At 43.6% G+C, this 25,221-nt stretch overlaps 1 protein-coding gene across 6 annotated transcripts in view; it reads right to left on the reverse strand.

Moving 5' to 3' along the window:
- Window positions 1-25,221, reverse strand: part of GPN1 (GPN-loop GTPase 1) — a 116,462-nt gene that overhangs the window by 59,886 nt on the left and 31,355 nt on the right. For 4 of the 6 annotated variants that reach the window (XM_043541928.1, XM_043541927.1, XM_043541930.1 and 1 more), the window contains exons 9-13: window positions 23,186-23,332; window positions 14,312-14,394; window positions 12,052-12,091; window positions 7,908-7,998; window positions 6,571-6,681 (exon numbers count right to left, since the gene is read on the reverse strand). In XM_043541928.1, the coding sequence (XP_043397863.1) occupies window positions 6,571-6,681; window positions 7,908-7,998; window positions 12,052-12,091; window positions 14,312-14,394; window positions 23,186-23,332 (472 nt within the window). The remainder of the gene's footprint in view (window positions 1-6,570; window positions 6,682-7,907; window positions 7,999-12,051; window positions 12,092-14,311; window positions 14,395-23,185; window positions 23,333-25,221) is intronic. The other 2 variants (XM_043541929.1, XM_037893566.2) reach the window with 1 other exon arrangement.

The raw sequence follows: 25,221 nt of genomic DNA on the forward strand, positions 1-25,221 counted from the left end.
AGGAAGGTTGGGGTGGGGGTGCAGCCAGACCTCATCTTCGAAGAACACCTTATAAGGGGTTCTGAAATCAGGGTTCTGATTTCAGAGACCCTTCTGGCCAACCTAATTGCCACCAAGAATGCCGCCTTCCATGACAGTGGTAGCAGGGAACAAGATGCCAATGGCTCAAAGAGGGGCCCCCCATGAGCTTTGACAGTACCAGATTCAAGTCCTATGGGGGAATCAGGTCACAAACCTGTGGGTAATGTCTTTCCAAGCCTTTATGGAACCTGACTGTCATCTCGTGTGAGAAGACTAATTTACCCTGGACCGGAAGGATGGAAGGCCGAGATCACAGAATATCAGGGTTGGAAGGGACCTCGGCACTGGATGGGGCGGTGTTGTGGTTCGCCTCTCAGATACCACCAAGGACGACATCTGGGACTAAGGTCCCAGCATTGACGGGAAACACCCTCCCCTCCCCACCCCCCAGGTTCCAATATTGCCAGTGCACTGGCCACTGCCCTGGTGGCCAAGCGCCTGCAGAAGGTTCGGCACCGAAGTCCGGTGCATACAAGCTGATGCCAGTGTCTCCTTGGGGGAGGGATGGATTCACACCTGTATTCTGATGAGGACTCTTCCCTCAGAGACAATAGTGGAGCCGTTGCCACTTCCGTCTATTGGCTGTGATGGGGAGCCAGGGAGTGGTGCCAGGAAGCTGGAGATCGGAGCAATGGAGCAGGCGATCATTGTCAGGGGACTGGAGATAGGTGTCACCAAGCTGGGGATCGGTGCCTTGAAGCTGGCAACTGGGAAGCCGGCGACCGGTGCTGCAAAGCCTGAGACCACTGAAGTGGGCCCATAGAGGGTTTCTCTCTGCCATCGACGATTCCGCTGGTTGAGGTTCTTGGGGTGTGGGTGGCACTGGGAGCGACATTAGGTCTCTTGACACCTGGAATGCCTCCAGCATCAATGGGCTTGCAAGTGTAGAGTGCCCCAACTGCTCCCAGGAGTCAGTGGTGGATCCTGGACCGGGCTTGGTGCCCTGGGTGGAGTTGCCACCGCCAATCTGCAGAGGACAAGTGGGGCAGCACCTTGTCAACCATTCCCCGCCTATCCTTCTTCGGCACTGGGGAGTGCCCTCTTGGGTGCGCTGTTTCCTGTGCCTTTCCCTCAGCACTGGAGATGGCAAATGGTGCTGGGGAGGGCGTGGTGCTGGTGGAGCACTCCGTACCGAGGCTGATGTGCTCAGCACTGAATCGGACCGGCACATCTCTGAAGTTGGTCTAAGTGCTGCTTCCATTAACAGGGCCTTAAACGAGTCTCCCTGTCCTTGTGTGCGCGTGGCCTGAAGCCCCTGCAGATCCTGCACCTGTCCTTAATATGGGCTTCCCTGAGGAACTTTAAGCAGCTCGAATGGGGGGTTGCTCACTGGCACAGGCTTAACGTAAGTGGCACATGGTTTGAAACCTAGGGACTGGGGCATGCCCCGCCCCTAGGACTATGTCCCAATATGGGACCGCTATCTACTTAACTAACTATAGCTAACAACTAAACTTTTAACTATATACAGATCAGCAAAGTCCAAAAACCATTAGAAAGCTTGCAAGTGCAAGAGAAGTTCCAGCAACCATCATGGGCAGTAAGAAGCAACTGAGAGGGCATGAGGCTGGTGGTGACCCATGTACAAACACATAACCCTGCGGCTCCAGGGGATACTAAGGCCAGCCCTATGGATACCACTACGGGAAGCATCTCCAGCCACTACACAGGTGGCACGCGCACGCCTAGCATGGAATCGACATGAGCAAGCACTCAAAGAAGGACTTGGGCTTTTAGGTGCTATGGTAATACAAGTAACAACAATGGGAAATCATAATGGAATAGGCTGGTTCTAGTGGAGTTCGACCCAATGCTATTTCATCTTTTTATCAATGATCTGGAAGTAAATATAAAACCACTGCTGATAAAATTTGCAGATTATACAAAAATCGGTGGAGTGGTGAAGAACGATAAAGAAAGTTCAGTTCTCAGAGTGACCGAGATCACTTGTAAGATAGGCCCACTTGAACTGTGTGCATTTTTTATGTAGTAAAATGCAGGGTCACACATCTGGGATCAAAGAATGCAAACTACAGCTCCAGAACGGGAGACTGTATCCTGGAACGCAGTGACTGTCTGAAAAGGACTTAGGAATCATAGTACACAAATAATTGAACATGAGCTCCCCATGCAATGCTGTGCCAAAAAGGGCCAATGTGATTCTCAGGTATATAAACAGGGAAGCACTGTGCAAGACTAGAGAGATTATTTTACTTTTGTATACAGCTTTAGTGAGAACAATACCGGATTAATGCATCCAATTCTGATGTCCACATTTTAGGAAGGCTGCTGAAAAACTGGAGAGGGTGCAGAAGGGAAAAGTTATTGGAAGCTTGGAAAAAAATGCCTTAGAATGAGAGATTATGGGTATGTCGATTACACACATTTTGGGGCCTCTCAGCTCTGGTTGACAGAAATAGAAATAGCTACATAGATAGTGCTTAAAAGGTTTAGCTTGGACTGGAGCTCAGGCTCAGAAGCATTTGGAAGATATGATTTGGTCAAATACAAGTTATTGGGCTAGATACAGGAGTAACTGGATGAAATTTTATGGCTTGTGTTATACAGGAGGTCAGACTAGATCTGATGATGCCTTGTGGCCTTAAAAAAAATCTATGAAACCTGAAACTAGAAACATTTAAAACAAGAAACAGAGTTTAATTAATCTTTGAAACAACTTACCTAGGGAAGTGGTGAATTTTCCCTCATTTGAATCGTTTAAATCAAGACTTGATATCTTTCTAATAGATATGTTATTGCTCAAACAGAAGTTAAGGGCGGAATGCCGGACTTACTGGGTGAGGTTCTCTAGCCTGTGTTATGCTGACTTCAGATCAGATGATCACAATAGTCCTTTCCGGCCTTAAAATAAAATCTATGAATTGTAATGTTGTAAAAACCATTTCTGCAGCACTGCCCACATGAACCAGTCAGGCAAGAATCCACAATAGGGACATAAAATATTTTTTTAAAATTGTACCAAAAAGTGACAATCTGGAATTGTCAAACAACCTTATTTGTTGTCATACTCTCCTGCTCCCACCCTTTTACCCATTATGCTTGTAACTACCTTCATTATAAGTCACATCTTTGGGTACAGTTCAAAACAATAAGAAAAAACAATTTCAGAAGTCAGTAAAGATTCTTAATTGACAATAGTTGGGGTTGGTCCTGCTTTGAGCAGGGGGTTGGACTAGATGACCTCCTGAGGTCTCTTCCAACCCTGATATTCTATGATTCTATGAAATTATTTACTTATCAGGCAACTTTAAAAGTTCAAACAGGAATAGCAAGGAAATGAGTAACTAACTCTCTTACATTCTAATAAACACATTCATATCTAGTACAAACGTGTATTTCTTCACAACAGCCTTAAATTCTACAGCCGGGCAAAATTTTTCACATGAAACTGACAAAAAATGCCATCAAAATGTTTTGCAAATTTTTGTAGATTTCACCAAACTGAAAGAGAAAAAAATCCTTAAAAATGCAAAAAACAAAAAACCCTCAACTTTTCATTTAAACATTTTCAAAAGAAATGTTTTGATATTTTGGTTTGAAATGACTTTTCATTTAAAAATTTCCTTTAATTTTATTAAATACACGCCTTTTAAAATGGCTGAAATCAAAATAAAACATATCATTTGACTGGAAATGAAATTTTTGGGACTGTTTCAATCACCAATTTAAAAAAAAAATCCATTATTTGCCAGCTCTATTTAATTGTAATTCATGGATGATATAGGCTTTAATATAATTTTATCTTCATTTCGCTATATAAATGTTTTAAAAGGGGCACCCCTCCAGCACCCACGATTCTCTGCTTAACTCCTCTATAACTTTTAATTCACTGGCCAGAAGGGACTTTACAAGATCATCTGGTCTAACCTCCTATATAACACAGGCCACAGAATTTTACCCAGTTCCTCCGTATGCAGTCACATAAATCGTGTTTGGCTAAAGGATATCTTCCAGAAAGGCCTCCAGTCTTAATCTGATGATACCACCCCACTAGACTCTCCTCTATTCTCAAACCCGTCCCTGCCTCCCAGTTTCCTAAGAAATGCCCATTCCCTCTCCAACAGGAGTCTGCAGTCTTTTCAAGTTCTTCTCCCTTCAACCCATGTTGCTCTCAGAAACTCAGATTCCCTTCAGACACAGCTCCTGCTGCCTTCTCCTTCTCACATCCTCTACCCTCAAGCTTCTATGTAACTCCCGTCGAAGGACGGGGATGCTAATTTAATGTAATTCCTCCAGTTACCAGCCCCTTTGACGCCATCCCTTAGAAAGGTTCTCATATATTAGTTCATAGAATCATAGAATATCAGGGTTGGAAGGGACCTCAGGAGATCATCTAGTCCAATCCCCTGATCAAAGCAGGACCTAATCCCCAACTAAATCATCCCAGCCAGGGTTTTGTCAAGCCTGACCTTAAAAACCTCTAAGAAAGGAGATTCCACCATCTCCCTAGGGAACCCATTCCAGTACTTCACCACCCTTCTAGTGAAAAAGTTTTTTCTGATATCCAACCTAAACCTCCCACTGCAACTTGAGACCACTACTCCTTGTTCTATCATCTGGTACCACTGAGAACAGCCTAGATACATCTTCTTTGAAACCCCCTTTCAGGTAGTTGAAAGCAGCTATCAAATCCCCCCTCATTCTTCTCTTCTGCAGACTAAATAATCCCAGTTCCCTCAGCCTCTCCTCACAAGTCATGTGTTCCAGCCCCTTAATCATTTTTGTTGCCCACCGCTGGACTCTTTCCAATTTTTCCACATCCTCCTTGTAGTGTGGGGCCCAAAACTGGACACAGTACTCCAGATGAGGCCTCACCAATGTCGAATAGAGGGTAACGATCACGTCCCTCGATCTGCTGGCAATGCTCCTACTTATACATCCCAAAATGCCATTGGCCTTCTTGGCAACAAGGGCACACTGTTGACTCATACCCAACTTCTCGTCCACCATAACCCCTAGGTCCTTTTCTGCAGAACTGCTGCTTAGCCACTCGGTCCCCTAGTCTGTAGCAGTGCATGGGATTCTTCCTTCCTAAGTGCAGGACTCTGCATTTGTCCTTGTTGAACCCCATCAGATTTCTTTTGGCCCAATCCTCTAAGTTGTCTAGGTCCCTCTGTATCCTATCCCTACCCTCCAGCGTATCTACCACTCCTCCCAGTTTAGTGTCATCTGCAAACTTGTGAGGGTGCAATCCACGGCATCCTCCAGATCATTAATGAAGATATTGAACAAAATTGGCCCCAGGACTGACCCTTGGGGCACTCTGCTTGATAACGGCTGCCAACTAGACATGGAGCCATTGATCACTACCCATTGAGCCCGACAATCTAGCCAACCTTCTATCCACCTTATAGTCCATTCATCCAGCCCATACTTTAACTTGCTGGCAAGAATACTGTGGGAGACCCTATCGAAAGCTTTGCTAAAGTCAAGGATTCTCCATGGACCAACAGACCAAGAAAGGATTTTTGAATAAATACCCTGGTTTTAAATAAACTCTGGGCCTTCTTCCTGATCCAGCAAACAGAAAGGACCTCAAGTCCACAGAGGGCCCTAATCCTTAGGGAAGGATTGAAAGGACTAGGCCTACTGAGGCGCCATAAGACCATGTGCTTGGTCTAGGCTGGAGCTGTGATGAACATGAATCCACAAGGAAATCCCTTAGATGGGGTGTTGAAGGACTGCTCCTGCCAGAGCCCATGTTAGGGTTGGGGTGATCTCTGGTAAGCTTATTAGCAACTGTTTAGGTTCTTTATTGTTTTTAGTATGTTTTCCTTTGTAGTGTTTTTACCTTAAGAATAAAATGGGCTTGCATAAAAAGAGCTGTGCTGTAACTAACTGTAAGTGTGGACAGTCACACTTCTCTCCATGTCTGAAGAGAAAGCACGCAGCTGTGCTTGGGTAGCGTGCCTCTGCTAGGAATAATACAGTGAAGGCAGGGAACTGTGCAGCATGGGAATACCTGAGTCAGAAGGGAGTGCTCAAGAAAGGCAATTGCTGGAGAGCTGGAAGCATGAGAGTTACGTGTCCTTGATGGACCACTGAGGGGAAACAGAGGTGCAGTTGCTCTGAACTCTCCCACATGGTGGTCACAGATTTCTCTTCCACTCTTGTCATTTCCAACCTCTCCTCCTTCACCTCATTCTTTTGAAGCATGACTCCATCTGACTCCCCCCTTCCTGTTCCACATCACAGTTACCTGCCTCTCCCTGACTGTGACCCATTCACCTTCCTCTCCAATTTTGGATTCATAGCTGTCGCTCTTGCTCTCTTCACAGTTTCCCACCCTTGGTGTCTCCAATGGCTACACTGATGACCTCTCTGATCCCTGGCCTCCCACCTCATTTGACCTTAAACTCTGAATCAGCTCTCTCACTCACCATAACAGCCATGCACTTGACCTCTGATCTCCCCTCACAGGGGGCACGTTGTGTAATCCAAGCCACAGGCAGCCTTGATTTCCCTTACCTTGATGGTCAATATCATCAGTATCACTCACTCTCTCTTCATCTTCCTCATCCAAAGTTCCTCGTGTCATGATCAAGTCAGAGGGGCCCAATGCAGAAGTGTCAGAAGAATCTAGTGAGAAATAGAAGCTTCTAAAGAAAGTCTCATACTGACGACAACCTAATTCCCTAATATGTCATAACGTAAGCATCTGTGCACAGCAACCACAGCTACTGGTACCTACCCTACAAGTATGGACCACACCCCATGGCCCCCATAGACACAAATACATGCTCTAAAATGTGAGATGCTACACAGTAGCATGTCCCTGTAGAACCCCACAGATTACAGCTCCACCCATATTGTTGAATTCTTGCTGGACGCCAATTTAATTATGTCATGTCACCCTGCCTCGAATGTTTTATCAACGCAATCTATTTATTTCTAGCATGCCCACTCCCCTATTGGCTAGGCACCAGGGTTCTTCTTTCCCTGACCTTCTGCTGGGGTTAATGCATAGAACAGAGGTTCTCAAACTGTGGTCCGCAAGCTCCATTCAGGTGGTCCACGGATTGTTCCCTCTAAGGTGCAGGCCTGGGCAGCCGCACATGAGAGAATGAAGGGCCACTCACCTAACTGTGGAGCCACGCAAGTGTGGCTCCACTAATTAGGTGCCTGGACCCTGGAGAAGACGCACATGTAAGGTTAGGTGGTGGCCTTGGGGGAATAGGGTGTAAGCGGAAGGGGCAGAGAGGTGAGAAGAGGGGGTGGGGGAATTTGGGATGTGCAGGGCTGCGGCAGTCAGAGAAAGAGGCGACTTTCCCCAGCTCCAGGGCTGTGGCTGCCAGGGAGAGACAGCCCTCCTTCCTAGCCTCAGCTCTGTGGCTGCTGTGGTGGGGGAAGAGACCCCACTCTTCCCCAGCTCCAGCTCGGGGGCTGGTGCAGCAGGGGAGAGAGGACACATCCATCACATTGGAAAGGTAAGACTATTGATATTAAAATATTAGTTGTGTGCTTTTATTTGTAGAACAAAAAATATTAATTAAGGGTTTTTTTATATAGCGATTTTATCCAAAGTGCTTTACAATAGTTATCTAACGGTGCAAACAACATTTGGAAAGATCATTAAGTGGTCCGCTGAGACCCTCAGCAATTTTCAAGTGGTCCGCGGAAAATGAAGTTTGAGAATCACTGGCATAGAAGATGAGACCCTCCCACAGGAAAATGGTCTGTGCCCTTCACTGGGACTAAGTTGCTTTTATAAAAAGAAAAGAAAAGCTCCAGAGAATTTTCAAGGCAAACTCTACAGAGACTCGTCTGAAGTTAAATTACTTCACCACACAAAACCCTTTCATTACCTGCAAGTGAGTTGCTCTCCATAGCCACAGAGCCCATGTCTTTCCACAAACGTTCCAGCTGCTCTTTCTGCTGCTTGCTCTGGGCTTTTGCCTACACAAGGAAACATTTTAGTGTGATTAATATAACACCCACCACAGGGTCTCTGGACACAGTTAAAGTAACACAAGTAAAACAATATTACCACTCCAGAAGAGAGGTCTACCCAAACATTGGAAAAAGGTATGAGTCAATAAATGGACTTTACAACAGAATTTGTTGGACCAGAGGAGGGAAGTGAATTCTAGAGCTGAGGAACCTCCACCAGGAGCACTTTAAGCCATCCAGTGTCAACTGTCACACTAGTGCACTGAGAGAGGTGATTCCTGGATATCCAGAACTCAAAGCATGTAGGGGTACAATCTGTTTTGTTTCAGTGGAATACACTAACTTTAATTAGTTACTCTTGAGTCATTGAAAACAGAATTTGGACCACAGGACTTTAAACACTATCAACACCTAAAGCTGCAACTTGAAAGGAACAGAAAGCCAGCAGAGTCTTTAGAGAACTGGCACAGTAAGTTCCACAGTCAAAAATGCTCAACTGATCAACATTCCATGTCAGCTGGAGTGTGACAGCACTAGTCTACATGGGGCGTATTGCAGAAATACGATTTGGTGGTTACAAATTATTCTCTCTGAAAAATATTTCTGCACCCTAGACAGGAACTTTGGGGTAGGAGCAGGGATCATAAAGATGAGTCTAGCTATTGTTCAAAGTTGTGCATAGTGAAAGGTAAAACTCAAATTGTCTGGAGGTTCAGATCACTTTATATTTTATCTCAGTCAGTTCACTCATCCCTAGAGGTCATGGAGTGGCAGACTCTGTGACCCTAGGACACAGACTTGGAAGGGCTAATAGCATAACTGAGGGCAAATGAGAGTAGACTATGGAAAGCATATGAGGAAATAATAAAGGAGCATAACAAGACGCAATTATCCAACAAGTTCTTGGAATGTATTGGAGCCAATTTTTTATTTCAGAAGGTGGAGAAAGCTACTAGGGAAGAAGTTGTTCTAGATTTGATTTTGACAAATAGGGAGGAACTAGTTGAGAATCTGAAAGTGGAAGGCAGATTGGGTGAAAGTGATCATGAAATGGTAGAGTTCATGATTCCAAGGAATGGTAGGAGGGATAACAGCAAAATAAAGACAATGGATTTCAAGAAGGCAGACTTTAGCAAACTCAGGGAGTTGGTAGGTAAGATCCCATGGGAAGCAAGTCTAAGCGGAAAAGCAACTGAACACAGTCGACAGTTCTTCAAAGAGACATTATAAAGGGCACAAGAGCAAACTATCCCACTGCGTAGGAAGACAGGAAGTCTGGCAAGAGACCATTCTGGCTTAACTAGGAGATCTTCAATGATCTAAAAATCAAAAAAGAGTCCTACAAAAAGTGGAAACTAGGTCAAATTACAAAGGAAGAATATAAACAAATAACACAAGTATGTAGGGAAAAAATTAGAAAGGCCAAAGCACAAAATGAGTTCAAACTAGCTAGAGACAAAGGGTAACAAGAAAACATTCTACAAATACATTAGAAGCAAGAGGAAGACCAAGGACAGGGTAGGCCCGTTACTCAATGGGGGGGGAAAACAATAGCAGAAAACATGGAAATGGCAGAGGTGCTTAATGACTTCGTTTCGGTTTTCACCAAGGCAGTTGGTGGTGATTGGACATCTAACATTGTGAAAGTGAGGTAGGATCAGAGGCTAAAATAGGGAAAGAACAAGTTACAAATTATTTAGACAAGTTAGATGTCTTCAAGTTACCAGGCCTGATGAAATGCATCCTAGAATATTCAAGGAGCTTACTGAGGAGATCTCAGCCACTAGCAATTAACTTTGAAAAGTCATGGAAGACGGGAGAGATTCCAGAAGACTGGAAAAGGGCAAATATAGTGCCAATCTATAAAAAGGGAAATAAGGCCAACCCGGGGAATTACAGACCAGCCAGCTTAACTTCTGTACCTGGAAAGATAATGGAGCAAATAATTAATCAATCAATTTGCAAACATCTAGAAGACAATAAGGTGATAAGTAACTGTCAGCATGGATTTGTCAAGAACAAATCTGCGTGAAACCAACCTGATAGCTTTCTTTGACAGGATAATAAGCCTTGTGGATAAGGGGGAAGTGGCAGACATGGTATATCTGACTTTAGTAAAGCTTTTGATACTGTCTCACATGGCCTTCTCATAAATAAATTAGGGAAATGCAACCTAGATGGAGATACTATAAGGTGGGTATACAACTGGTTAGAAAACCATTCCCAGAGTAGTTATCAGTGGTTCACAGTCATGGTGGAAGGGCATAACGAGTGGGTTCACACAGGGACCAGTTCTGGGTCCGGTTCTGTTCAATATCTTCATCAATGATTCAGATAATGGCATAGAGATTACACTTATAAAAAGTTTGCAGACGATACCAAGCTGGGAGGGGTTTTGCAAGTGCTTTGGAAGATGGGATTATAATTCAAAATGATCTGGACAAACTGGAGAAATGGTTTGAAGGAAATAGGATGAAATTCAATAAGGACTAATGCAAAATACTCCACTTAGGAAGGAACAATCAGTTGCACACACATAACATGGGAAATGACGGCCTAGGAAGGAGTACTGCGGAAAGGGATCTGGGGTCATAGTGGACCACAAGCTAAATATGAGTCAACAGTATAACGGGGGGGGAGGGCAGCGAACATCATTCTGGGACATATTAGCAGGAGTGTTGTAAGCAAGACATGAGAAATAATTCTTCCACTCTACTCCACTTTGATTAGGCCTCAACTGAAGTATTGTGTCCAGTTCTGGGTGCCACATTTCAGGAAAAATGTGGACAAATTGGAGCCAGTCCAGAGAAGAGCAACAAAAACGATTAAAGGTCTAGAAAACACGACCTATAAGGGAAGATTGAAAAAACTGTGTTTGTTTAGTCTGGAAAAGAGAAAACTGAGAGGCAACATGATAACAGTTTTCAAGTACATAGAAGATTGTTACAAGGAGGAGGGAAAAAAATTGTTCTTAATCTCTGAGGATAGGACAAGAAGCAGTGGGCTTAAATTGCAGCCAGGGAGATTTAAGTTGGACATTAGGAAAAACTTCTTAACTGTCAGGGTGGTTAAGCACTGGAATAAATTGCATAGGGAGGTTGTGGAATCTTTATCCCTGGAAATTTTTAAAAGCAGGTTAGCTAAACACCTCTCACGGATGGTCTAGATAATACTTTGTCCTGCCATGAGCGCAGGGGACTGGACTAAATGACCTCTCGAGATCCCTTCCAGTCCTATGATTCTATTCTATGGTATCAGAAAAGTTCAGGATGGCAAGGGACAGCCCAGAGGAAGAGAAAAAAAGGGTACAGTAACCTACCAGACTGGAGCTAGAATCCAAACTTTGCATAAAACAGGGCAGCCAGAAGACATTTTTCATCTCTAACATGAAAGTTACATCTCTGTCTTCTACTTTATTAACACACTTGATATCTTCATGTAAGCCAAAATGGGAATTTGAGGTGGTATACAAAGACCTAAAACGTCACTTTGGAAGGTCATAACAAATGGTGCCCTCCACCCCTCAAGGTACATGAATCCTTCTAGATTAGTAACCCCTTGAAGATAAGTGACTATAACCATGCCCAGGATTCCAGGAGTAATTTCTCTACAGCTTGTATAGTAGAATTATTCACTCCTTGCTTTATAATTTATTCCCCACCGTACACACACTACACCTTATTTGCCTTCCTCATGGCTCTCAGACACACTGTCCAAGTCTTACCACATTCAGTTACTAGCATTAAAGCATTTGGAGGGTGCGTGGTTTGTAGAAAAGACTGCTGTACAAAATAAAACCACACCATACCAAATCTAGCAAAGGAGAGACCGAGAATGGGTCTCAGGAAAGGGCTTTTCACTGTAAGTGTGATTAGTAAATTAAATAACGGGCCTCTGCAGTGCAGTGGAAATTTAAATCCAGATTGGATAAGTCTTTTAAGGAAAATAACCAGAATATACTCCGAGAAGCTGGGGTTCTGAAGGAAAGCTGGAGCAGACTAGTTGGCACTCTGACCCCAGAATACACTGCCTGTGTGTGAAATACTTGTAAACCTTTACCAACGATTTTCTCAGACGCTCATATTCTGGACGATACTCCCTGAAAAGAGAAACATTTTGAACATTTACTTATAAACAACATCTGCCCATTACCTTAGCCTCTGAGCATACTTCCACTAATCTCCTCCCACACTATGAACCCCTTGGCCCCAGCCCAGAGCCCGCACCCCCTCCCAAGCCCAAACTCCCTAACCCAGCCCAGTGAAAGCGAGTGAGGGTGAGCGACAGCGAGTGACCAAGAGAGGGGTGGATAGAGTGAGCAGGGCAGGGTTTTAGGGAAGTGGGGGGGCCTCAGGGAAGGGGCAGGATAGATCCTGGGATGCCTTTAAATTCAAAAAGTAATTTTGGGCATAAAAAGGTTGGAGACCACTGGCATAGAACATCTTCACCAGACATGCTACAGCAGTGCAGCTGCACTGATGTAGTGCTTCTAGTGTAGACTAGCCCTACCATTCAAGGTGAAGTGACCCGTTAACACCGCTGTGGTCATAGGACAAAAAGGGGGGTTGGTGGGTTACAGATCCTGTCTTTATTAAAACCATGATTTTTAGTGTCTAGCAAACTCATGAATTTAAGCTCCCAGACTCATCTTTTGAAACAGATAGGTCAGACATGGAGTGATTGCTTTGTGAAAAGTGTTCACCCACAGGTGACAGGGTGTTTTTGTGTTAGGATTTTCCTGTCAGAGTTCATTTAAGACAGTGGTTCTTAACCTGTAGTGCACTCACCCCCTGGGGGTGCAAGATGCCCTTTCTGAGGGTTGTGAGACTGGCCAGACTTTTTTAGAAGGTAAATCATCGAAAACACAAATTAAGCACAGGCACGTAAGTACAACTACTTTGTTTCATCAAACCTATGTTTATATGTACATAATTCTCTCTCATTCTATAGTTATGTTATATCTAGGTTTAAAGAACTGACCTACTTCAACGATTTTTGATAAGGGGTGCGAGAACATATTTTGAGAACCAAATGGGTGCAGGCTGCAGTAAAGGTTAAGAACCACTGATTTAAGAACACAATGATTGTCTGGATCCCTAGATCTTGAAAGGTGTGTTGGGGGTGGGTGGGATGTCCTATTGAGTATGGGTTGTAGTTGTTTCATAATACTCCATATGGGTTCCAGTGTGGGGTGGTAGGTGACAACTAGGGTTAGGAGTAGACACAGGTGTCTCACGGGTTTGCAATTCGTGGGCCTGATTAGAGGGGCTAATTCCTGGCAGCACTCCCTTGCCTAGAGTACTTTTTGCATCTGTACCTAGTAAAAAGAGAGAGATTTACCTCTCACAGATGCAGGACTTGTTATAGTTTTCCAAGACTTTCTTACCTCACGATTACACTACTCTGGCACGCTTTACATAGCGCTACACAGTGGGACTATTTGGAAGCTAAAGCTATTGCAGAATGCTACTTATTCATTAGGGTTTCACATAGGCAGCACATTTCACCAGTGCTCCATGACCTACAGTCTACTCACAGGTGTCAAGTTGGAGTTCAAGGTGTTGGGTTTGACTGTATAAGGCAACCAAACAATCTGGCAGTGTTCCATGAGGGGAGAGGCACAACTGCAATGAGCAGAGATGCCTGACCTGGAGCTTCACCAGTTTAAACAGGAGAGGGCTTGCTGGCAGGATGTTTTCTGTGAAGGTTCCTTGCATTTGCTCACCACTGAGTCTGTCAGAGCCCTCTTGTGTTTGCCTTCTGGACACAATACAAACCTAGACTATCCTGAGGCAAATCTAAGGAGGAGGTGGGTTGAAGGCGTTCTCTGTACTGGTGTTTTGTGGATTTTCTATTGAGCAGTTACCAATTTTGAAATTCATGTCTGGACAGTTTGTGTGTTTGAATGTCTTATTTGTGTACTCTAGCATACACAGGACAGGTATTCTATAACAAATACTCTAGGCCAGTGGTCCCCAAACTTTTTTGGTTGTCACCCCCCCACACACACACCCCGGAGCCATGGTTGGGAGCCAGGACTGGGGCCAGAGTCATAGTCCAATGCAGAGCAGCAGCTGGGCTGAGCTGGATAGCACTCCCTCACCATCCCCTGTGGGGGCTGGTCTGGGCCCCACTGCACCCTCCTAAACATTCCTCCACATCCCTCCACGCCCCACAGTTCGGGGCCACTGTTCTAGGCCAACTGAGCTGCAAAAGACCAGCACGTCTTCAAGCAAGGGAACAAGCACATGAATTGGTAGCTGAGCAGCATTCTTTAGATCAAGGACACTTTCCCTCACACTGAAAACCACCACCTCACCTCTCATATTCATCTACAGCTTCAGAGACTTTCACAAAAAATTCATCCAGTCCTGTACCCAGCACAGCAGAAACACCAACCACCTACAAAAGAAATGTAGGTTCCAGAAACTAAATGAGACACAGTTCATACAAAGGATTATAAATAATGTGACAAAGTTCCTCCTCTGCCTTGGTGGGTCCTGCACTTATTGGCGGATTTTCTCGCCTCAGAGGTTCACAGCAGCCCTCAGTTTGGCCACTTTCATGTCTCAAATCTGCCGTTTACTCAGTTAGCCTCATCACTGGCAAGCATGCGGAAAGGAAGAAGAACAATCCCTGCAGTCTCTGCTGATCCACCTAGTGGACCGGGAACAGGCCAGAGACATTCCCCTCTGGTGGAACCCACAGTCCAGTTCAACTCTTCCAGTATCAAGTAGGGAGTTTGAGGGGAACCCGGGCCCATCCTCTACTCCGGGTTCCAGCCCAGGGCCCTGTGATTGCAGCTGTCTACAATGGCTCCTGTAACAGCTGCGCAACAGCTACAACTCCCTGGGTTACTTCCATGGCCTCCTCCCAACACCTTCATTATTCTCGCCACAGGACCTCCCTCCTGATGTCTGATAATGCTTGTACTTCTCATTCTTCCAGTAGTATACCTTCTCACTCTCAGCTTCTCGCGCCTCTTGCTCCCAGCTCCTTGCACGCACCACAAACTGAAAAGAGCTCCTTTTTAAACCCAGGTGCCCTGATTAGCCTGCCTTAATTGATTCTAGCAGCTTCTTGATTGGCTGCAGGTGTTCTAATCAGCCTATCTGCCTTAATTGTTTCCAGAAAGTTCCTGATTGTTCTGGAACCTTCCCTGTTATCTTACCCAGGGAAAAGGGACCTACTTAACCTGGGGCTAATATATCTGCCTTCTATCACTCTCCTGTAGCCATCCGGCCCGACCCTGTCACACTAACCTTTGTGGGAGATGAATTCTGGAGTTACCAATCAAAACAATGACTGGGGAAATGACCCATGGGGACTGCTATCAATTTTAAATATATTATAACTACAATCCTTCAAATGACCCAGAACCATCAAGCTGAGTATACAGCCTACGTTCCTGTCATTGCTACATTCATCATCTCTTCCTCACTCACTCAGTTTGTTACACCCACTTATTTTGTTTTGTCTTTAGACTAAGTTCTTTGGGGCAAAGACTAGGTCCTTCCTATACATGTGTATAGCGTCTAGCACAACAGGGCTCCAGGGACCCAGCCCTCATTGGGGCTTTTAAGCACTGCCACCGCATAAATAATAAAGACAATGTGACACTGACAATATAGTATCTTTACATTCATAATGTTCAGCTGAATCATAGTAAAAAATATGGGCAACACAATCCAATGCACGAAAATAATGAATTCCTTGTATATAGTAGAGAGGATGGGCAAGTGCAGGGATAAAAAAATCAAGTCTGTTTTCTAATTAAAGACAAGATGGGTTATCATGGGGTATAGAGCAAATCTCTCATTCTGGGACAGAAACTAAAAACTCATCTTTTAAACATATATGTTATGGGCTCCTAGAGTGATACTGAGGCAAATACATAGATTCCTAAGGCCAGAAGGGAACCTTGTATTTATACAGGTAAGATTAGAACTACTGGTTTCTCTTCTTCTTCTTTCTTTTTTCCCAGCTAGCTGTGGTTGGGTCACTGGATCAGTCTGACATGATTGCCAGCCCAATGCTCAATCCATACCCACTTTGTGAGCCCGTACACAGTGTATCCACAATTTTCTCAGGTGTCCTTTTATTCTCTGCCTATGAACTCTAGTTTCAAACATCTCCCTAACAGGATTCCCTTCATTCATCCTTCGTACATGCCCAAACATCTCAGCCTCCACTCTTGCTGCTTCTCTCCAATAACACAGATCTTGGTCTCACTCCTGAAAACATCATTCCACTTGAGGTCCAGCGATGTCACTCCCTCAATGCCTTTAAACATCTCACTTCAATAGTTTCAAGTCTTCTCAAGTGCCTCTCTTCGGTCACCCACATCTCTGATCTGTATAGAAGAGCTGGTTTTACCATGGTTTTGTGTAGTTGTCCCTTAAGTTGCAAGGACATCCATTTATCATAGAACACTATAGTTCCGCTGCACCAGACTTCTCCTGCACTCAACAGCCTTGCTTGTGGTTCTCTGTTGATTTAGCCATTTGCCGTTAATGAGCCCAAAAGATACTTACTGCAGAAGCCTGATTTAGGTGCTGGCTCTCAATGTTGGTATTTGTCTATCTTGGTTCCAGCCAAACCACCCCACACGATTTTAGTCTTTGCTTTACTCATTCTGAGGTTACAATTTGTTAATTGCCTGGACCAAATCCTCCTCAGCACTGGGCATTAGAGAAATATTGTCTACAAAGATCAATTTAGAACAATATTCCATTTTTTATTTTCTTATTGATGAAATTCATCACAATTATGAATAGTGAGGGACTAAGCATTGATCCCTGGTGGAGCCCACCTTGCACCTCAATACCCTCTGTTACACCAAAGGGCATCCACACTGTAGTCATGGAACTGTCTATTAGTCTCTCCTGGCCTCAAAATTTATGCAGAAAGCTACCATTCAGAGTTTCGGTCTTGTATTATAAAGCAGCTCAGTACAATTAACTATTTAGGACGATAAGTGTGCATAGCATTATTTTAATGACTTATATGATGCCATGATTTGCCAGATGCTTAACACAATTAATATTGACAAGGGGGAAGGAATACAAGCCAGAATACGGAATAAAGACTATTTAGATAAATCAGAATAAAATTCACCCTAAGGTACTTAAACTAGCAAAAGCAATCTTGGAACCTTTGCCGATTACATTCAGGAACTCATGGAGGACAGGTGATGCCCCGCAGGGCTGGAGAAGGGCAAACATAGTACCCATCTTTAAAAAGGAGAAGAGAACCCAGGGAATTATTGACCAGTCAGCCTAACCTCAACATCTGGAAAATACTGGAACAAATGATTAAACAATCAATTTTTAAGCACCTAGAGGATAATAAGAATAGGTGTAATAAGAAATACCCAGCATGGGTAGTCAAGAACAAATCATGCCAAGCCAACTTAATTTCCTTCTTTGACAAGGTTACTGGCCTAACAGAAAGAGGGGAAGCATTAGATGCGATATATCTTGCTTTTAGTAGGCTTCTGATATAGTCCCACATGACATTATGATATGCAAACTAGGGAATCATAGAATCATAGAATATCAGGGTTGGAAGGGACCCCAGAAGGTCATCTAGTCCAACCCCCAAATGTAGTCTAGATGAAATTACTATAAAGGGGCTTTACTTTCAAAGAGTGGGCATATCTAGTGGGATCCCACAGGGGTCAGTCCTGGGTCTAACTACTATTCATATTTTCATTAATAATTTTCATAATGGAGCGGAGAGTATACTTATAAAATGTGTGGATGACACCAAGGTGGGAGGGGTTGCAAGCACTTTCAAGGACAGGATTAAACATAAGAACAGCCATACCGGGTCAGACCAAAGATCCATCTAGCCCAGTAGCCTGTCTTCTGACAGTGGCCAATGCCAGTTACCCCAGAGGGAATGAACAGAACAGGTAATCATCAAGTGATCCATCCCCTGTCACCCATTCCCAGCTTCTGGCAAAAAGAGGCCAGGGACACTATCCCTGCCCATCCCGGCTAATAGCCATTTAGGGACCTATCCTCCATGAATTTATTTTATTCTTTTTTGAAGCCTGTTATAGTCTTGGACTACACAACCACCTCTGGCAAAGAGTTCCACCGGATGACTGTGTGTTGTGTGATAAAATACTTTCTTTTGTTTGTTTTAAACCTGCTGCCTATTAATTTCATTTGGTGACCCCTAGTTCTTGTGAGTAAATAACACTTCCTTATTTACTTTCTCCACACCAATCATGATTTTATAGACCTCAATCATATCCCCCCCACAGTCGTCTCTTTTCCAAGCTGAAAAGTCGCAATCTTATTAATCTCTCCTCATACAGAAGCTGTTCCATACCCCTAATCATTTTGGTTCCCTTCTCTGTACTTTTCCAAGTCCAATATATTTTTTATGAGATGGGGCAACCACATCTGCAGATCATTTATGAATATGTTGAATAGGACTGGTTCCAGTACAGACCCCTGGGGACGCCACTATTTACCTCTTTCCATTATGAAAACTGACCATTTATTCCTACCCTTTGTTTCCTAAAACATAAGAATGGCCACATGGGTCAGATCAAATTGTCCACCGAGCCCAGTATCTTGTCTTCTGGCAGCAGCCAATGCCAGATGCTTCAAAGGGAAAGAACAGAACAGGGTTATCAAGTGATCCATCCAGTGTCTGGCATTCAGAGGCTTAGGGACACCCAAAGCATGGGATTGCATCCTGACCATCTTGGCTAATAGCCACTGATGGACCTATCCTCCATGAATTTATCTAATTCTTGTTTTAATCCAGTTATAATTTTGGCCTTCACAACATCCCCTGGCAATGAGTTCCACAGGTTGACTGTGCATTGTGTGAAGTAGTAATTCCTTTTGTTTTAAACCTGCCGCCTATTAATTTCATTGAGTAAGCCCTGGTTGTTGAGTTAAGTGATGGGTAAACCACACTTCCCTGTTCACTTTGTCCACACCATTCATGATTTTATACACCTCTATCATATTCTCCCCCTCCCCCCCGCAGTAGTCTCTTTTCCCAGCTAAACAGTACCAATCTTTTAAATTTCTCCTCATATGGAAGATGTTCCATATCCTTATCATTTATTGATCTTTCTGTTTTTTCCAAAATATCTTTTTTGAGATGGGGCGACCAGAACTTCCACACCTTGAATACTGTGTGGAGTACCATGGATTGATATACTGACATTATGATGGAGAGTTTGTCTTATTTCCTCTTTCCTAATGGTTCGTAACATTCTGTTAGCTTTTTTGACTGCCACAGCACATTGAGCCAGATGTTTTCAGAGAACTACTTGCTATGGCTCTCAGATCTTTTTCCTGAGTGCTAAAAGCTAATTTAGACCCCATCATTTTGTATATACAGTTGGGATTATAGCTATTATATTAAAAAAAAAAAAAAATTACTTTGCATTTATCAACACCGAATTTCATTTGCCATTTTGTTGCCCAGTCAACCAGTTTTGTGAAATCCCTTTGTAACTCTTCACAGTCTGCGTTGGACTTAACTATCTCGAGTAATTTTGTATCATCTGCAAACTTTGCCACTTCACTGTTTACCCCTTTTTCCAGATCATTTGTGAACATGTTGATCAGCACAGGTCCCAGTACAGATCGCTGGGGGACACTTACTTACCTCTCTCCATTCTGAAAACTGTCCCAGACTGAGGTGTCAATATAAGAGGTTTTCGAAGAAATTGATAAATTAAACAGTAATAAATCACCAGAACCAGATGGCATTCACCCAATGGTTCTGAAGGAACTCTAATATGAAACTGAAGAACTACTAACTGTGGTATGTAACCTCTCACTTAAATCAGCTTCTGTACTAAATGACTGGCAGATAGCTAATGTGATGCCAATTAGAATTCAAAGTGATCTTGACAAATTAGGGAATTGGTCTGAATCCAACAAGATTAAATTCAGTAAAGATGAGTGCAAAGTACTACACTTAAAAAGGAAAAATCAAATGCATAACTACAAAATAGAGAATAACTGCAAGCTGGTAGTACTGCTGAAAAGGATCTGGGAGTTATAGTGGATGGCAAACTGAATATGAACCAACAAAGTGATGTGGTTGCAAAAAAGACTAATATTCTGGGATGTATTAACAGGAATGTCATATGTGAGACATGGAAGGCAACTGTTCCACTCTATGCAGCACTGGTGAGCCCTCAGCAGGAGTACTGTGTCCAGTTCTGGAAAAATGTGGACAAATTAGAGGGAGTGCAGAGGACAAGAAAAATTATGAAGGGTTCAGAAAGCCTGACCTATAAGGAAGGGTTAAAAAACCGGGCCTGTTTAGTCAGTAGAAAAGACGACTGAGGAGGGACCTGATGATAGTCTTTAAATGCATTAAGGGCTGTTACAAAGAAGATGATTATCAACTGATCTCCATGTCCACTGAAGGTAGGACAAGAATTGTCTTAATCTGGAACAAGGGAGATTTAGGTTAGATATTAAGAAAAACTTTCTAACGATAAGGTTAATTACCTTGTGGAACAGGTTACTAAGGGAGGTTGCGAAATTCTAATTACTGGAGATTTTTTTATGAACAGGTTGGATAAATCTAGGCTTAATTGATCCTGACTCAGCACAGGGAAGTAGAGTGGACTAGATAACCTCTTGAGGTCCCTTTCTGTCCTACATTTCTATGATTCAAGAGGCTTTAAAAACAAAGAAGACATAGTCCCTGCTCTGGCCTAAACAGACTTTTTTAATCTAAGACTTATTACAATTCGGGGTGATGCATGGAGTGGAGAAGTGAATCAGAATGGGGGATGGTGTGAATGAAAGGGCAAGCAGAAGGAATGATAAGACAACTGAGCAGGAGCACGAGGTTATAGATAGGACAGGCAACAAGGTCCCTGTCCTCAGGAGCTTACAGATAACTCAATGGAAAACAAAGCATCCCACAGCTTTCTAGAAAGGGAGGATAGGCCAGGGGCTAGCCTGGAACTTGGGAAACTGGATTTAATTCTGTGGTCTGCTACAGACTTACTGTGTGACCGTAGGCAAGTCACTTAGTCTCTGTGCCCCAGTTCCCTGGATGGAACTACAAGACATGGCCTGTCATGACCCTGATCACTTTGTTTATATGTTGTGCCATCTCATCTAATTTTGGTCTTGAGATTAGAAGGCTTTTGGAGCAGGGACAGGGTCTTCCTCTGTCTGTGCAGCACAATGCAGCCCAGACCTTGGGCCTTTTGATGCTACCGTAATACAAATAATAGACACCCAGGGTAGGCAGTAATTGTTATAAAGTACAAGAACATTTGCAATATTATCAAGGCCTAAAGTATGTGGTAAAACCCACCTGATTTCTGTGGTTCTCTAGTGATACAACCAGAAAATCTGAGATACTCATTTATTTACATACAAAGCAGCAGAATTTTACTGAATTAGGTATGAAAACAAATCATGCAATCAGTAGAGAATATTTGTAAGTCATGCTCTGGCCAGAGGATCCATGCATGAAAAGGATGGTCCAGTGTTTAGGACACTGGTTTAAGACATGAGAAAACTGGGTTCAATTCCCTTCCCCACCAGAGACTTCCTGTATGACCTTGGGAAAGTTACTTAGCCTCTCTGCTTCAGTTCTCCATCTGTAAAACGGGGATAGTACCCCTCCCGAAATGACAGGTGTTGTGAGGACAACTACATTAAAGATTAGGAAGCACTTTGGTATATACTGAAGAAGAGTGCTATATAAGAAATAGCATTATTGATTCAGCAGCTGGTGTTATTTATTTTGTTATTGAATTCAGCATTATGTTGTCCCCACATTTTCAGATGTCAACATGTGTAGATTTGTGTACTGACAATGCCTAACTGCATCACAGAACTGTCAGGGAGGAAAGCAGAAGGGTTTTTACAGCTACATAGTGGGAGCAGGCTGTTGGTAGTTTTAGCAGCTGGGGAGACAGAAGAGGCCATTTGGAACTGTGGAATAAACTCATTAGCTGGATGTTTCTACTAAAATTATCAGTGAAATACTTGAGTTGACATTTTAAATTATCATCATGTCTCAAAGTCAACATCCTGCTACGATGAATGGGGCAGTTCACACAGAGTTAATGTTTCAGGAAAAGGATACAGCAACAGCTTACACTCTGTTCACTTAATCATTATCATCTGTAGTATTACCATCATGCCTAGGAGCCAGGACCTGATCGTGCTAGATGCTATACAGATACAGAACAAAAGACACAGTACCTGACCCACAGAGATTACAATCAAGTATGAGGCAAGGACCACAGATGGATATGGGCAGATGGAGGGGTACAAGTGAACAAGGAGACAGTATGGCTCTGCATTATAGACAATAGCCTTTGCACACCAACAGCCTAACTATTGTCAAGTTTTTTGTAGGCATTGTGGCAAAGGACAGTTTTGAAGAGGGAGTTAAAGGTGGATAATGAGGTACCTTTGTGAATGTTTACAGGAAACACTTGCCAAGAGTGTGGGGCAGCATGGGTGAAAGCACCAAGGTAAAAAAAATTTAAATTTTAACACTATGTTTTTTTAAAATTGAAAGCTAATGCGGAGCACAATTCTGCAGCAAGAGGACAGTACGGGAGGGACACCATGCAAACCCCAATGAAATAGTTATGGGATCACTGACACTCCCTGATATATAGGCTTTTCAATGGCACTCATTACTGGATTATTTAAGTACTTTATAGTAATGGATTTAGCCTCCCAGTCCCACTGGGGTAGGAAAAGATACCTTCCCATTTACCATATGGGCTAGATCTTTGTTTCTAAGGTTGTGACCAAAGCAACCTCTTTCAGTAAGTGGTACAGAACTGAATCGGACTCCTTAAAAAGAATGAAGGGCTTAGCTGACCCTGCTAGAGTACAAGGCATTTCAAATGAGAGACTCTGAAATGACACCCTCCACTCTAACAAATACACTTAGGAACGCAACTACTTCATTCTTTGCTTTCTCTGGTGATTTATTTGCAATTTAATTTTAAATTACTCCCTCTGCCAGCTTGCACACCCCTCCTCCCCTGAGGCAGGATAAAGTAATCCAAAGTATTTGCCCCTATTCTCTGAAGAATGACGCAGAGAAATCAGTCCCCTCTATACCCCATGGTGCAGGACTCAGCAAGGGACTCAAGGCTGAGAGCAGCGAAGAGAGATCTCTGTGCAGGGGGTAGTGAACAGGAGAGGAGGCTTACCTTAAGTGAGCTGTAAAACTCATCCAACACCAGGCTCATGGAACGAGTCAGGTTACTAACATACGTTGTCTCTTGATTCAAGGCATCTTGGAAGATCTCAAAATCCTGCATCCATTCTACTGCAAAACTGTGATCAATGATATCTGTCTGGAATGTATAAGGAAATGAGAAGTCAGTTTTCAGAGATGATGGTGGTTGGTTGGTTCTGTATTAGCATGGGCACTCGACAGTACCTGAGAGTTAAGGCTAGTAAACAGTTTTCATTCTAACTCCATTATCAAATTCTCATAACTTTCCAAAACATTCACTCCCTGGCCTGAAATATCCCATGCTTTGTTTTGCCAGTTCAGCTGTTTCAATTGGAAAAGGGTACAACCCCCAACATTATTTCAATTTTAAAAAGGCATGTTTAGAGTTTAAGGCAGTGCTACTGCAATTTGATCAACGTGGGAGGACTCGTGCGTCTGCATGCAGTCCCACTGAAACCAATGGGGCCCTGCCAGTGCGTATGAGATTGCAGTACTGGAATCTAGGCAAATTAAGTCCTCACTCTTGACCTCACACCATTGGTTGGCTTGAAAAACTTTGGTTTTTTAATTAGTGACTAAACATTACTCACTGAGCACCACAGCAATAAGAGCTGGGCAAACATATAGTACAGTACTCCCTGCCCCCATAGACCTTACAATATAATTTTTAACGCAAGACAAATGGATTTGGGGGAGAACAGAGAAGACAAAAGAACAGGAGCAGTAAAGGGGAGTTTTGCAATGGACTTTTACAAGTGAAGGAGGAAAGAATGGGTGTCTGTCTGTTAGTTTGTTCTGTGCTTGCTTGCCTGCCTGCCGTGTGATTCCTTAATTGAAGATTATAGTGTGGTCTGTTTTGGGGGTTGCGTGCTAAGCCAAGTGCCAGGCTAGGCTGAGAGTTTACTAATGAGGCTCTAGCCTGCTATCCTTTGATACCTAAATCCTTTTGCGTCCCTTGACAAGAGGCAGGGATAACTCAGGGAAAATGGGGGCTTAAAAAGCCAGCTCCTAAGCAACCAGAGAAAGCAGCGAATGCAGCAGCGAACAGGAGTTTTGTGAGGGAGTGAGAGAAGCAGACACACCTAACAAAAATACTCTAAACTTAGGCCATTAATCACCCACCCACCCCAGCCAAAAAGAAAACCTGAAAGAGTAAAAATAATGCAGAAAGAAGTCCAGCAGCAAAGTAGGGACTATATAGTTTATTACACTGAATCACAGAATCATAGAATATGAGGGTTGGAAGGGACCTCAGGAGGTCATCTAGTCCAACCCCCTGCTCAAAGCAGGACCGATCCCCAGTTAAATCATCCCAGCCAGGGCTTTGTCAAGCCTGACCTTAAAAACTTCTAAGGAAGGAGATTCCACCACCTCCCTAGGTAACGCATTCCAGTGTTTCACCACCCTCCTAGTGAAAAAGTTTTTCCTAATATCCAACCTAAACCTCCCCCACTGCAACTTGAAACCATTACTCCTTGTTCTGTCATCTGCTACCACTGAGAACAGTCTAGAGTCATCCTTTTTGGAACCCCCTTTCAGGTAGTTGAAAGCAGCTATCAAATCCCCCCTCATTCTTCTCTTCCGTAGATTAAACATCCCCAGTTCCCTCAGCCTCTCCTCATAACTCATGGGTACCAGTCCCCTAATCGTTTTTGTTGCCTTCCGCTGGACTCCTTCCAATTTTTCCACATCCTTCTTGTAGCGTGGGGCCCAAAACTGGACACAGTACTCCAGATGAGGCCTCACCAATGTCAAAGAGAGGGGAACGATCACGTCCCTCGATCTGCTGGCAATGCCCCTACTTATACATCCCAAAATGCCATTGGCCTTCTTGGCAACAAGGGCACACTGTTGACTCATATCCAGCTTCTCATCCACTGTAACCCCTAGGTCCTTTTCTGCAGAACTGCTGCCGAGCCATTCGGTCCCTAGTCTATAGCGGTGCATGGGATTCTTCCTTCCTAAGTGCAGGACTCTGCACTTGTCCTTGTTGAACTCATCAGATTT

Source organism: Chelonia mydas, chromosome 3 (genome assembly GCF_015237465.2).
Source record: "Chelonia mydas isolate rCheMyd1 chromosome 3, rCheMyd1.pri.v2, whole genome shotgun sequence".
NCBI lineage: Eukaryota > Metazoa > Chordata > Testudines > Cheloniidae > Chelonia > Chelonia mydas.